Source organism: Papaver somniferum, chromosome 8, assembly GCF_003573695.1.
Source record: "Papaver somniferum cultivar HN1 chromosome 8, ASM357369v1, whole genome shotgun sequence".
Lineage (NCBI taxonomy): Eukaryota > Viridiplantae > Streptophyta > Magnoliopsida > Ranunculales > Papaveraceae > Papaver > Papaver somniferum.
In genome coordinates, this window is record NC_039365.1 from 33,850,295 (window position 1) to 33,863,643 (window position 13,349).

At 37.3% G+C, this 13,349-nt stretch overlaps 2 protein-coding genes across 2 annotated transcripts; both read left to right on the plus strand.

Annotated features, from left to right (window-relative positions):
* The first annotated feature begins 4,463 nt into the window (after positions 1–4,463).
* On the plus strand, positions 4,464–7,034 carry LOC113305380 (cytochrome P450 76C3-like). The gene is made up of 3 exons (XM_026554428.1): positions 4,464–4,501; positions 5,636–6,305; positions 6,396–7,034. The coding sequence occupies exons 1-3, from the start codon at positions 4,464–4,466 to the stop codon at positions 7,032–7,034; spliced, it is 1,347 nt and encodes a 448-aa protein (XP_026410213.1).
* LOC113306738 (geraniol 8-hydroxylase-like) lies at positions 5,241–9,939 on the plus strand. The gene is made up of 3 exons (XM_026555646.1): positions 5,241–6,305; positions 6,396–8,898; positions 9,057–9,939. Exons 2-3 carry the CDS (start codon positions 7,951–7,953, stop codon positions 9,687–9,689), a joined length of 1,581 nt encoding a protein of 526 aa, XP_026411431.1. The 5' UTR covers positions 5,241–6,305; positions 6,396–7,950; the 3' UTR covers positions 9,690–9,939.
* Positions 9,940–13,349: the final 3,410 nt, after the last annotated feature.

Below are 13,349 nucleotides of genomic sequence, written 5' to 3' on the forward strand. Positions count from 1 at the left end.
GTAGTCCAGTAAGGCGGTCTGTAGTGAACTACTTTTTTGGAAATTGGACTTCTGCCAGGTAGTAGTGCGAATATTCAAGATCTAGAATTGGAAAAGTTCTATGAATAAGTATTACTGGTTAACTTTTAATATTATATTCAGAGATAATCAGAGTAATATTCTATAAGCATTACTGGTTAATTTTTAATATTATATCCAAGGTATACATCAGGAAGTTATTTCAGTCCGAAGGCTCATCCAAGACATGGAAAAATAATATCGAAGATTCTAAAGGTTCCCTTGATGGTGAAAAAGGATAGATATCTGGGTACACCTCTCTTCTTTGATAAAAATAGGAAGGAAAATTTTGAACCCCTGCTCCAAAGATATTATGCGACTCTACAAGGTTGGAAAGTAAAACTTTTATCACAAGAAGGTAGGACAGTCTTAATTCAATCCATCCTCCAAGCGTATCCGAAGTATAAAATGCAAGTTCTTGCTCTTCCTAAAGAAACTCTAGATCATGGATAAGATTCAAAGAAATTTTTGGTGGAATAAAAATGAGAAGAAAAGAAAACGTGGGTATATAAAAGCGTGGAATTCCATGTGCAATCCGAAATCGGAGAGGGGTCTAGGTATCAAAAATCCTCACAAAATCAACATAACTTTACTATCAAAGTTGGCAAGTAGGATAATGATGGGAAAATATCAACTTTGGGTAAAACTGCTAGAAGCAAAATATTTCCAAAACTCCAATCCGTTGGCACCTACAAGAAATTATGAATTATCCTGGATCTGGATAAGTATCCAAGAAGGTCTTAATATTATCAAGGATAATTTCGTTTGGCAAAGAAAAAATGGAGCTAACACAAGGATATGGGAACACAACTGGATACCTAATTCAGATAAACCCCAAAAACCGACGGATAAAGAAGACCCATTGCGAGAAAAAGTCCAAGAGCTAATGAATTCAAAAGGAGATTTCTATAATGAAAAATTAGAAGATCTTTTTAATATAGAGATAAAAGAAAAAAATTCTTGCAACTTCTCCAAATAAAAATGATGTGGATAAAATCAGATGGAAACATCATCAATCGGGAAATTTTTCGGTGAAAAACATTTACAATTGGGCGTTTTACAAAAATAGGCATGTTTGTTTTATGGTTTACAAAACTAGACCTCTTTTTTTATTTCTTACAAAACTAGGAAAGTTTTGACCAATATCGATGAATGGAAAGTTATCACCGTTAAGAGGAAGTAAAAAGACTTATTAGTCATTTGAATCGGCAATTTAAGCCTGTATCACTGATCTCACTCGGGTAAGTCAAGATAGACTGTGTACATGTAGACTCGGATATGGCCTGTGGACTGCTTACGTGGGAATCAAGTAGGAATCATGCCATGGAAAAGTTTTGTATATGTCACCATTCACAGTTCCATAATCCACAACAGCTTATCATAGAATTCCACCATTACTCAAATCTCAGCTAAACCTTCACTACCAGCAACATCATAATCATATTTCATCACCGTATGATGATGCAATTATGGTGGTGGCATATAGACAGAATTAGTACAGTGATCAAAACAAATCCAAGGTCATAACGACCCATCCTACTACCATCTCTATTTCCCTGAAATTCAACCTAACATTCATCTATTACTGCAACCAAATCAGTTCAAGTACCACCATTGAAGCATACATTCCTTCTATGTATTGCTTCATTATCTGAAGTCAATAGCATCAACAGACTCAAGCCAACACCCCACTTCTCTGTAATTAACAACAACTGCTCAACTTTCTTCTCTACATTCTCAACAGTGCACCTGCACCTTCACCAGAACCCGTTAAACAACTTCAATCTCAACCTCAAACTGGTAGCATAATCTCCGTCCCACTTGCATCTCAACTCATTTAATCTTCTCTACTGTTCCTAATCACTAACAATGACAACAAACACAATGGCATTTATCTGCAACAGTACCATCTCCAAATCAATCTCCATCTCGTCACCAATGATAACAAAACACCAGTTAAACCATTATCAAGTTTGAAGAACACTTCAGATCCGTTAAACTAGTCAGCGCAGCAGTTCATCTTGTGATTGTAGATGGATCTGTTAAACAACTTCACATCCATTAATCAATCTGCGAAAAACTGATCCCTCGAGCATTTCCACAAACACCTTCTGTACGTCCTGCTGGTGTTACAAACTTGAGCTTCCCATTGTTTCCTAAGCCGCATTTCCACACACCTTCTGTACGTCCTGCTGATGATTTCTGGCAGCAAACATAATTCTAAACTTGCTTTATTTCCGTGATTTCTCATCTTGGAACTCCATCAATTCAAAACACATTTATCCTAGACTCAATCTCCCTCATTCATTTCCATAAAAACAACGCGACAAACAATGTTCCCCATCGTTTTTTTGGCATAAACAATCGTTTTTTTTTTGGCATAAACACTGTCCAAAAATTAACCCATAATAACAACATATGCATTATCTATAATCAATAATAAACATAGAGAATCACACAAACGAAGAAAAATGTATAAATGGGTTTGTCACTAACCTTTATTTTCTTTTTCATTTTGATTTTGCCATCCTTACCACGATTAAATCTCAATCAAACAACTTAATTTTGTGCTAAAAAATTAATCCAAAGTACGATTATCCTTGATTTCAGACGAACCCCTAAGTTTTCTATCAATTTTGAAGAAGAAGAATACTCTGATTCGAAAAACCAGGGAGAGAAAAAGAACTAATGAAACAGGGAGATTGTTAACGAGGGGAATTCAGATTATCATGGTTAAAATATAATGATGATAGTCTTAATCTTAACCGTCGAATCTTCTATAGATTTCCAAATATTAGATTTGATAATTGATGCAGAACGTGACACGTGTCGATGCCGATTATTTTAATCGCCGGTTCTATAAACTGTTGATTTTTTTCTGGATATATAAATCATTAGGTCAGTTATAATTGACCTTACACTTGTCATCATCTTTATAAACGTATAAAAAGGCATTTTAGTAATCTTCACACATTCATGAGATCTCTGCAGCCGTGATTTTGGCGATATATTGACCAGTCAACATGAGATATTGACTGAGATAACGGATTTGGATGGAATCCGTTCAACTGGCCTAGATTTGTAAGAAATAAAAAAAGAGGCCTAGAAACGAAAACAAGGGTCCAGAACAGGCCTACTTCTGTATATATCTCTTTACAATTTCATAATCAACCGAAACCAAGAAAATGCAAGTAATACCAAGAATAAAACTGTTTATTTGGAAATTGCACCAGAAGACTCTACCAACGAATAGTAGACGAGCAACCCACAACCCGAACATATTATCTTAGTTCCCTATGTGCAACTTACAAGCCTCGGAAACAGAAAATCATTTATTCTGAAGATGTCCTTTCACTAAAGCAATATGGTTTGACTGTTCTTTAGACGCAGTAAATTCTCAGATTTCTACGAATTCAATAACTTCATGGATAGAAAAGTGGATTACAGATGCAAAGTTATCCCAATTTAGTGAAAGAAGCGCGACAATCTTATGATTCATATGGAAATATAGATGCGAAGTGATTTTTGGAAATATAAGCCCAAAACCAACAGTCTTAATTGAACGAATAAAGAATTTCAACATCTCTTCGAATATTAACGACAAAAATCAAATCATGGAATTCAAATGAAGACTACCAAATATTTGTAGTCAAATCTAAAGACGGATTGGATAATATTCACAGATGCCTCTTTTAAAAAAGAGAATTTATCTATGAGTTATGCTTATATATTGTATTCAGTGGATCAAGAAACCTTCTTACATCTTACAGCGGGTTCGGGATTAGCTTCATCAGCTCTTCATGCAGAAGCGATATCTTTCTTAAAGGCGATAAGATGGTTAAGAAACAACATTTTACCAATTGTGACTTTGTAACAGATTGTAAAATCTTAGCAGATTCGATCATCAACAAAGACAAGGATACTTCTTGGATAACAGAGAATACGATCAAAGAAACCATTACAATTTTAGCAGAGCTTACTCAAGCACAAGTCAGATACATAAGTAGAGATTACAATGCGACAACGAACTCGATTGCGAAAGAAGCAAGGAGCAGGAAAATTCAACATCGATCTTTGCATATTCAACAAAGAGTTCAAAACGCTAGCATTATTTTTAATATTTTTGACAAAAATGAAATTGTAAACTTATTGCATCATATTGCTTGATTAATATATTTCTAACTTTTTCATCAAAGAAAAAGTGGTAAAATAATAATAATGGAAATAATAGGCTTTTGATTTTGCTTGACTCATTTTTATCTTTTTGTGATAGGTCTCAAATAATAAATGGACAGGCCTCAAACTAGCTAAGTTTTCAATATATGCAACTATGCAAGACTGGAGTCAACGAGTAGATCAAGTAAACATCATTCAATCAAAAGTTTGCCCCCGCAATAGAGAGAGCTATGGCAGCCGATTATCTTGCTGGGATTCGCATTCTGAGGTGTGTGTTAACATTGTGCATCAGATGCTTCAAAAAAAGAAGAAGGTATAAGCGAGGACTTTGTAGGGAGATGTTGGCTATTGATAAGGCACATACAAGGCACTAGGTGTTGGGCTTGTCTTTGTGTTTTGAGTTTTTGTTTTGTGGTTGGATCTCCTTTAACTCTGTCAAATGTGTCAAAGTAAACAGAACATCATTTGATTTTTATTTTACTGGTACAATTCAAAATTTGGCAATCTTGAGGTAAGGAGCGCCATCAGGGGTGTCCCTTGCCGGAAACCAAAGAACTAGTAAGGTTAGAGAAGTGGTCAGCTTGACAGACTTACTTTTCGGTTCTGTATTAAACGTTTTTCTTGTCAGTAACAAGGCCCTTCATCTTGGTCATGACTATTTGTGTTTCAAGATCCTCTCTCCCCATGAGCTCCATAAGAAACTGTAGAATGTCCTTGCTTTCTGCTTGACATGAACAATGAATGCTATGCTGCTTCTGGTTGCACCAAACGATATCCAAATGAAGAAAGTTGACACCGAAAATACATTTTGCAAATTGGACTTTCTGCCAAGCAGTAATGCAATATTCAATATCCGGAACTGGCAAAATTTTATCAATAATAACTTTTAATAATATATTCAGAGATGTGAGTGCCAAGTTTTCTATGACATATCTATCTCTTATTAAATAGTGCAACTTGTCTTTGTTTTTCCCCGGCTGCTCATTAAAATATGTTGACACTAATAACCCAAATAAAACCAGTTCTCAGATCTGATCAGAATAAGAGAAGAAACCATTTCCTAGATTCAATTACCTAAAATAGGCATCATAAGCAACCTAAATCATCTTCAGTTAGTTGCAAACATAGTGTCAGATACTTGATGATTTCTACAGTTTCTAGTTGGTCAGGGTGGAAGGATATTGTCAGCAGCAATGGAGTAGTCGTCTCTGTGGCGGTTACCGTGGTGGCAATCTCTTTGTCTATAATTAGCAGGAGGAGGAACTGCGGAAAGTCGTTGCCGGGACCGCGAGGGTTCCCCTTGATTGGAAACCTCCTATCTCTGGAACCTGATCTCCATTTTTATTTTACAAAATTAGCCAAAGTTTATGGTCCAATTTACAAACTTCAATGGGGTATGAAGTGTTGTACTGAATTCTTCAGCTCTAGCAAAGGAAGGCCTTCGAGATCAAGATGCTAAATTTGCTGATCGCGACGGACCTGTCGTGGGGATGGTTTTATCCTATGGTGGTATTGACATGGTATGGAGTGCTAGTGACGCTGAATGGCGAAAACTTCGAAAGATATGTGCCCATGAACTGATGAGTAACACAAATCTTGATTCTTGTTACAGTCTTCGTAGAAATGAGGTTCGAAAGATGGTGAAAGATTTGTACAGTAAGATAGAAACTCCGGTTGACGTCTACGGAGCAGTGTTTACGACGAACCTTAATGTGATAATGAGTATTCTATGGGGTGGCACACTGGTTGGGGCCGAGAAGACAAGTGTTAATGCGGAGTTCAGGCAACTATTTCATGAGATTGTTGAGCTGAGTGCCGAGCCTAATGTTTCAGATTTTTTCCCGTTTCTTGAATGGTTTGACATACAAGGTATTGACAAAAAAGCAAAGGCGCTATTAGCATGGATGGACCGAATCTTTGCTTCAATAATCGATCAGCACATGAAAATGGAAAGAACCGAGGAGCAGCAGCACAAAGAAAGCAAGGACTTTCTACAATTTCTTTTGGAGCTCATGGAGAAACAGGATCCTAAAACACAAATTACCATGGCCCAGATGAAGGCGTTGTTCATGGTAATCCTTTATCTCCCTCTTTCACCATTTCACTTACTTTACATTTTCTTGATTATAAACTTAATATGGCATACCCTGCACAATTGCTAGGATATTGCCGTTGGGGGGACAGACACAACATCGGCGACAGTGGAATGGGTGATATCTGAAATGATACAGAATCCAGACATGATGAAGAAAGCTCAAGAAGAGTTAGAACAAGTGGTCGGGAAGAACAACATAGTGGAAGAATCTCATATTTCCAAGTTGCCTTACTTGGATGCAGTAGTAAGAGAAACCCTTCGATTACACCCGCCAGGTGCAATGTTGGTTAGGCGCTGCCCCGATTCACCTTGCACAATTGGTGGGTACACTATTCCCAAAGGTGCTAAAGTGATTTTCAATACATGGGGAATGCATATGGATGCAGACGCTTGGAGCAATCCGTCAGAGTTTCTACCTGAGAGGTTCTTGGCTAGTACTCCTGATAATATGAAGAAATATGATTACAGAGGAAATAACTTCAGCTATCTTCCATTTGGGTCTGGGAGGAGGGTCTGTGTTGGGATTTCTCTTGCAGAAAGAATGGTAACGTACCTATCAGCTACGCTATTGCATTCGTTCGAGTGGCGGTTACCTGAAGGTACGAAACCCGATCTCACAGGGAAGTTTGGTATCGTTTCGAGGAAGGCGATACCACTTGTGGCTGTACCTACTCCTAGATTTTCAAATCCTGAATTTTACGAGTAAGACATAAATGGGACAGTTCAGCAAGGGCATACCCAATGTGACAATGTCTTAAAGGGGGAGTGGGACTGTTATAACGGTAATAACAATTCGTGGCGGTTACCATAATAACGGCTATTTAAACGTTTTTTCCGTTTTTTTCTTTCTTTCTAGTTTTCCCCAGTAATACCATTTTCTGATGGCTGTTGTAACTTGTAACTCTTAAAGTGTAAACGGTCGAGATAGTTGCTTATTAGAGAGATGGAAACTAGCAAATTCCGTTCCAGACGTTTGCTTTGTTCCCTATTTCACAACACTTGATTGGATTTGGACTATCCCATTTGATAGGTTTGTATTTTAATTTTGATTTTCACTTGTGATAATTTCATCTATTACGGCTGTTTTGTTTGATTTTATATCGCTTATGTGTTTGTTGAATGTTCTAACTGACCATTAAAGCTGTTTTTACATTCCATCTTTACATATTTGAAGAAACTGAACCTAGCTATATTCTGATAATCGAAATTCTATAGAAAAGCATCAATAATGTGAACTCAACCAACGAATACAGCCGTTCTCAAAGTAAGTCCACGTTCTAAAACATTAGAACAGGATAAAATACTTAAAAAGGAAAAGAAGTTGGTGAGACAGTCCTTTCTCATAATCTGTCAACCCTTTCACTTAATAATTTAGTCAACTTTGGTATTCTACCACAAGAAAACCCATCAAAACATAACCTTCATGAATCTCGATCTGATTCTACACGTCTTCTTTTAAAATATTTTTTATAGTAGGTGATAGTTTACATACATATTTATCTTCAATTCAATCTCTTCATCTTCATTACCCAGCCTCACTGCAATTCTCTCTGTGGAAATAGTTTAGGCTGATCTATACTTGCAGGTTCATTTTAGATGATTTTACAGATTTCAGATTTGTCATGGTGGCGGTGGATGGAAAACGTCACAAATGGCGGAAACAAAGTCAATACCGGGGTCTCGATGGTAATGTTGGTGCTATAACTTATATTTTTGTAGTTCTTGGTAGGAGATTGCAAAGGAGGAGCAGTGGAGAAACACGATTTCCACCTGGTCCACGAGGGTTACCATTAATCGGAAGCCTTCTTTCCTTAGAACCTGATCTCCATGTATACTTTGCAAAATTATCAAAAATATATGGTCCAATTATCAAACTTCAGCTTGGCAGGATGCGCGTTATTGTGGTGAATTCTTCTTCTGTAACAAAAGAGGTCCTTAGAGATCAAGATGCTAACTTTTCCGGCAGGGATTTACCGACATCAGTGTTGATTATGACGTACGGTGGGAAAGATATTATATGGGGTCAAAGTGATCAAGAGTGGAGAAAGCTTCGTAAGATATTGACTCATGAACTATTGAGTAACACAAGTCTTGATTCTTCTTATTCTCTACGCCGATCTGAAATCAGACGGATGGTGAAGGATGTTCATGGTATGATTGGTACACCCATAAATGTTGGTGAGCAAGTGTTTGTAGCAACTCTGAATGTGGTATTGAACATGTTATGGGGTGGCACAATTCAGGGGGACGAAAGGATTCGTGTTGGGATTCAATTTCGGCAGTTGTTCAATGAAATGGTTGAATTAGGCCTTAAACCCAATATTTCAGATTTTTTTCCAATTTTTACAAGATTTGACATGCAAGGGATCGAGAAGAAGTCGTGGAGGATTTTGAATGAGATGGATCGGATGTTTGATTCAGTCATTGAGCAGCACTTGAAATTAGAGAAGGAGAATAATGGCTCCAAACCGAGAAGCAGTAAAGACTTTTTGCAGTATCTATTGGAGCTCACTAAAGAACATGAGTCCAAAACACAAGTAACTATGGCTCAGCTTAAGGCCTTGCTCCAGGTATGTAATTCTTCTTCATTTCTTAATAAAATCACTTTTTACTTGATTGGTCTGCTTGGTTTTAGTAATCCATTTGAAGCCACCACTGGAATGATATTGGTTGGCACGGTCTTTGGTTAATTTCAAACTTAATCATGTAATCATATATGAATATGCAGGATGTTGTTGTAGCTGGGACTGACACATCCGCGACGACATTAGAATGGGCAATGTCAGAAGTGATTAAGAATCCAGAAGTTATGAGGAAGGCTCAAGAAGAGTTAGATGAAGTAGTAGGAAAAAACAACATCGTAGAAGAGTCTCATATGAACCAGTTGCCTTACCTGGAAGCAGTGGTGAAGGAGACTTTAAGGTTACATCCTGCAGGACCATTATTGATTCCACATCGCTCTGTTAAATCTTCAGTAGTTGCTGGGTACACTATTCCAGAGGGCAGCAGAGTGTTTGTTAATGCGTGGGCTATTCACAGAGACCCGGAAGCTTGGAAAAATCCGCTAACGTTTCAGCCGGAGAGGTTCTTGAGTAGTGATGATAACCTCAAGAAATATGGTTCCACAGGTAACGATTTTGATTATATTCCATTTGGGTCTGGGAGGAGGATTTGTGCAGGAACTCCTCTTGCTGAAAGAATGTTGATCTATGTATTAGCTTCTCTTCTGCATTCATTTGATTGGAAATTACCCGAGGGGGAAAAACTTGATCTTACCGAGAAGTTTGGGATTGTTTTGAAGAAAGCAACACCTCTTGTTGCTATTCCTACTCCAAGGTCACCAAATCTTGATTTTTATTGAGAAAATTTTACTGGAATAACAGTGGGTTAGTCAAATGAGATTTTTGTAGACTTTCATAGATTTTCTATTTGAGTGATTTCCGGAGATTCTCTAAAAATCTAGAGATCTCTTGTGAGTATCTAAGAGTATTTCAGGGAGTCTTTGTGACTTGTAGAGACAAAATATGAGATTTGTAAAGAGTCTCGGTGACTTGTAGAGACAAAAAAATGTATAATACTCCCTCCGTTTCTTTTTTAATAGGCTGGTTTCTATAAATTAATGTTTCAAAAAAATAGGTCAGTTTCCTAATTGGGAAAGTCAAAGGTTACTTTAATTTTCTGGGACCACTTTTCTCTTAACTTCTTTTGCTGACAAGTGTCATGTGAACCATTTTACTTTACTTCTTTTGCTGACAAGTGTCATGGGGACCATTTCACTTCACTTCTTTTATTGACAAGTGTCAAGAGGACAACTTTCAATGATTAGTTCTCTTAATTTCCTTAAATTTCTCTAAAAACAAAACCAGCCTATTAAAAAAGAACAAAGGGAGTATCTAAGTAAAAGTTCAAAAATCTACCAATTTTTTTGATAATGCACGTTATACTATTAATAAAAGTACCATGGATACCTAGTAAATATGTGTGCATTGTCAAAAACAAATCTGACCTAGTAAAATATGCGTTCATTGTCAAAAATAAATCTCACTGCTATCCTATGTTTAACTTTTTATTCTCTTTATTCCACTCATCCCACATTTTATTTGTTATGCTATCTCGCCACTGGTAAAAAGAAAAGAGAGGAGATTTCCAATATATTCAGATGATGTCAGCTGGATTACTGCGCAAATGACTCGTTCCCTGGTTATCAACTCAAACAAAAAAAAAGAGAAAAAAAATGGTCATACTCTTAAATAACAAATATTCTCCAAATTTCCAAGTCTCCTAAAATATCACCTATTGGGGAGAGATTTCTACCATGCCTATTTTACTAAAAAAGTCTCTCCAAATCTCTGAAAACAACAAATCAATGACTTTCAATTCTCCTTCAAATAACAAAGTTGTTGGAGTGACTCTTACGAAATCCTAATCCAATAACATTGAGTTTCAGAGAATTTGAATGACTTAAAAAAAAGTCTCTAACCAATAACAAGAAATATTTGGAGACTCTCGAAAAAAAAATCCGTAGACTAACAATAGATTCTGAAATTCTCTAGGATTCATTTGAAGTCTCATTTGACTAACCCGGAAATATTACATCTCTGAAATTTTTGAATTTCAAAGAAAACTTTGCACTAAAGTTATGCAGACCTTACGAGTAAGACATAAATGAATTACCAAGACATTGCGGTTGATTTAAAATGACACTAAAAACATTTTACTATTTTAGCAAGGGCATAACCCAATATGACAAATTGTTGTAACGGTAATAACAGTTTGTGGCGGTTACCATAATAACGGCCGTTTTAACATTTTTTCCCCTTTTGTTTTCTTTTTCTTTCCAGTTACCCGTTTTCTGATGGCTGTTGTAACTTGCAACTCTAAACGGTCGGAGATAGTTGATTTGTTCCCTATTTCACACACTTGATTGGATTTTGACCATCCCATTCGATAGACTTAGAACACTATTCTTGATGAATATCTTCCACAGAAATCCTGTGAAGATTAAACTCTTATTTATACTCTTAAAAACAGTTACAGAGATATAGATAAAGCCAAATATTGTTACAGATTTGGAGAACGAGTTTATAGCTCAACAAAAGGGAACGATTAGCTAGCCTATAGTCTAGTGCAGACTGATTGACTAACTGAACAGAGAGTCTTGAGGAAGACTCTATGATGCACGGTTAACACCTCCCCTCAAGTTGTACTTGAGTGGACGAATGTGCAACTTGTCTCGTATGTACTGAAACCTAGGAGAAGAGATCCCCTTAGTAAATATATCAGCCAGTTGGTCTTTAGAACATATGAACCGCACATGTAACTGCTTGTCAGCGACCCTCTCCCGTACAAAATGATAGTCGATTTCTATGTGCTTAGTTCGTGCATGAAAGACAAGATTTGCAGTGAGATACGTCGCACCAAGATTATCACACCACAATGTTGGACATGATGCAAAAATACCAAGCTCCTTAAGTAATGACTGAATCCAAATAATTTCAGAGGTAGCAATTGCAACACCCCTGTACTCAGCCTCTGTGCTCGATCTAGAGACAGTCTTCTGCTTTTTGGCACTCCATGAAATTAAATTCCCACCAAAGTATACACAATACCCACTTGTAGACCTTCTGTCATCTAAACTACCTGCCCAGTCCGCATCAGAATAAGTATGCAAAGAGAAGTCCTTGGATGATCTCAGATGTAAACCAAAATCAATAGTATGTTTCAGATAACGAAGGATTCTTTTCACTAGCTCCCAATGCTCCTCAAACGGCTCATGCATATATTGACACACTTTATTAACTGCCACTGAAATGTCAGGCCTTGTCAGATGCAAATATTGAAGTGCACCAACAACACTGCGATACAAAGTCGGATCTGCAAACTTTTCTGAGCCAACTTTTTGAATCTTGGCATTTGAGGCTAAAGGGGTTGTCACTGGTTTAGCACCATCCATCTTTTTTCGGCGCAGAAGATCAGTAACATACTTGCGCTGAGTTAAAACAATTTCTGATCCTTGTCTGAGAACCTCAACACCCAGAAAGAACGACAAATTACCCAAGTCTTTTATAGCAAAAGCTTTTCCAAGATCATTAATGAGAGTGGTAATCATTCTTGGATTCGAACCTGTGACTATAATATCATCAACATACACCAACACATAAATTGTGTAAGAGTCAGAGAGCAGTATAAATAAAGAACTGTCAGAAATTGATGCTTTAAACCCAAGATGCAACAAGTGATTGGAGAGCTTCGAAAACCAAGCACGGGGAGCCTGCTTAAGACTATAAAGCGACTTGTGCAGCTTACAAACATGATTGGGATAATTTGGATCAACATATCCAGGCGGTTGCGTCATGTAGACATCTTCTTCCAAATTTCCATGTAAAAAGGCATTCTCAACATCTAACTGTTTCAGCTGCCATTGATTCATCACAGCAATGGATAATACAAGCCTAATAGTACATGGCTTTACAACAGGACTGAAAGTCTCTCCGTAATCCACACCAGCCTGTTGATTGAAGCCCTTTGCAACCAAACGTGCTTTTCGTCTTTCAATACTCCCATCAGGGTTTTTCTTAACACGAAATACCCATTTTGAGCCAACTACATTCATGCCAGGCTTATACTTAACCAACGAGTACGTACCATTTTGAATGAGAGCATTGATTTGATCATCCATAGGTCTCCTCCACTGTGGATCTTTGTTCGCAGTAGAAAAGCAAGTTGGCTCCATGAAATCCGACACAGGAAGAGGATGTTTCGTAGCTGTCAAGCACAACTTTTGAATCGGTTTTGAGATACCTGCCTTAGCCCTTGTAACCATGGGATGAGTGACTGTAACTTGCTGCATATGCTGTTCAACTTCCTGCTGATCAGGTTGTAGTATATCCTGATTTAATTCCAAAGAACTGCTTGAGTTAGCCTGAGAAACAATGAGTGGATCCATAATCTGCGCTGTAGAAACTGGAGATTATTGAGCAGATGAAGATGCACTTTCAGTAGACAACACTGTTGGTAGGTT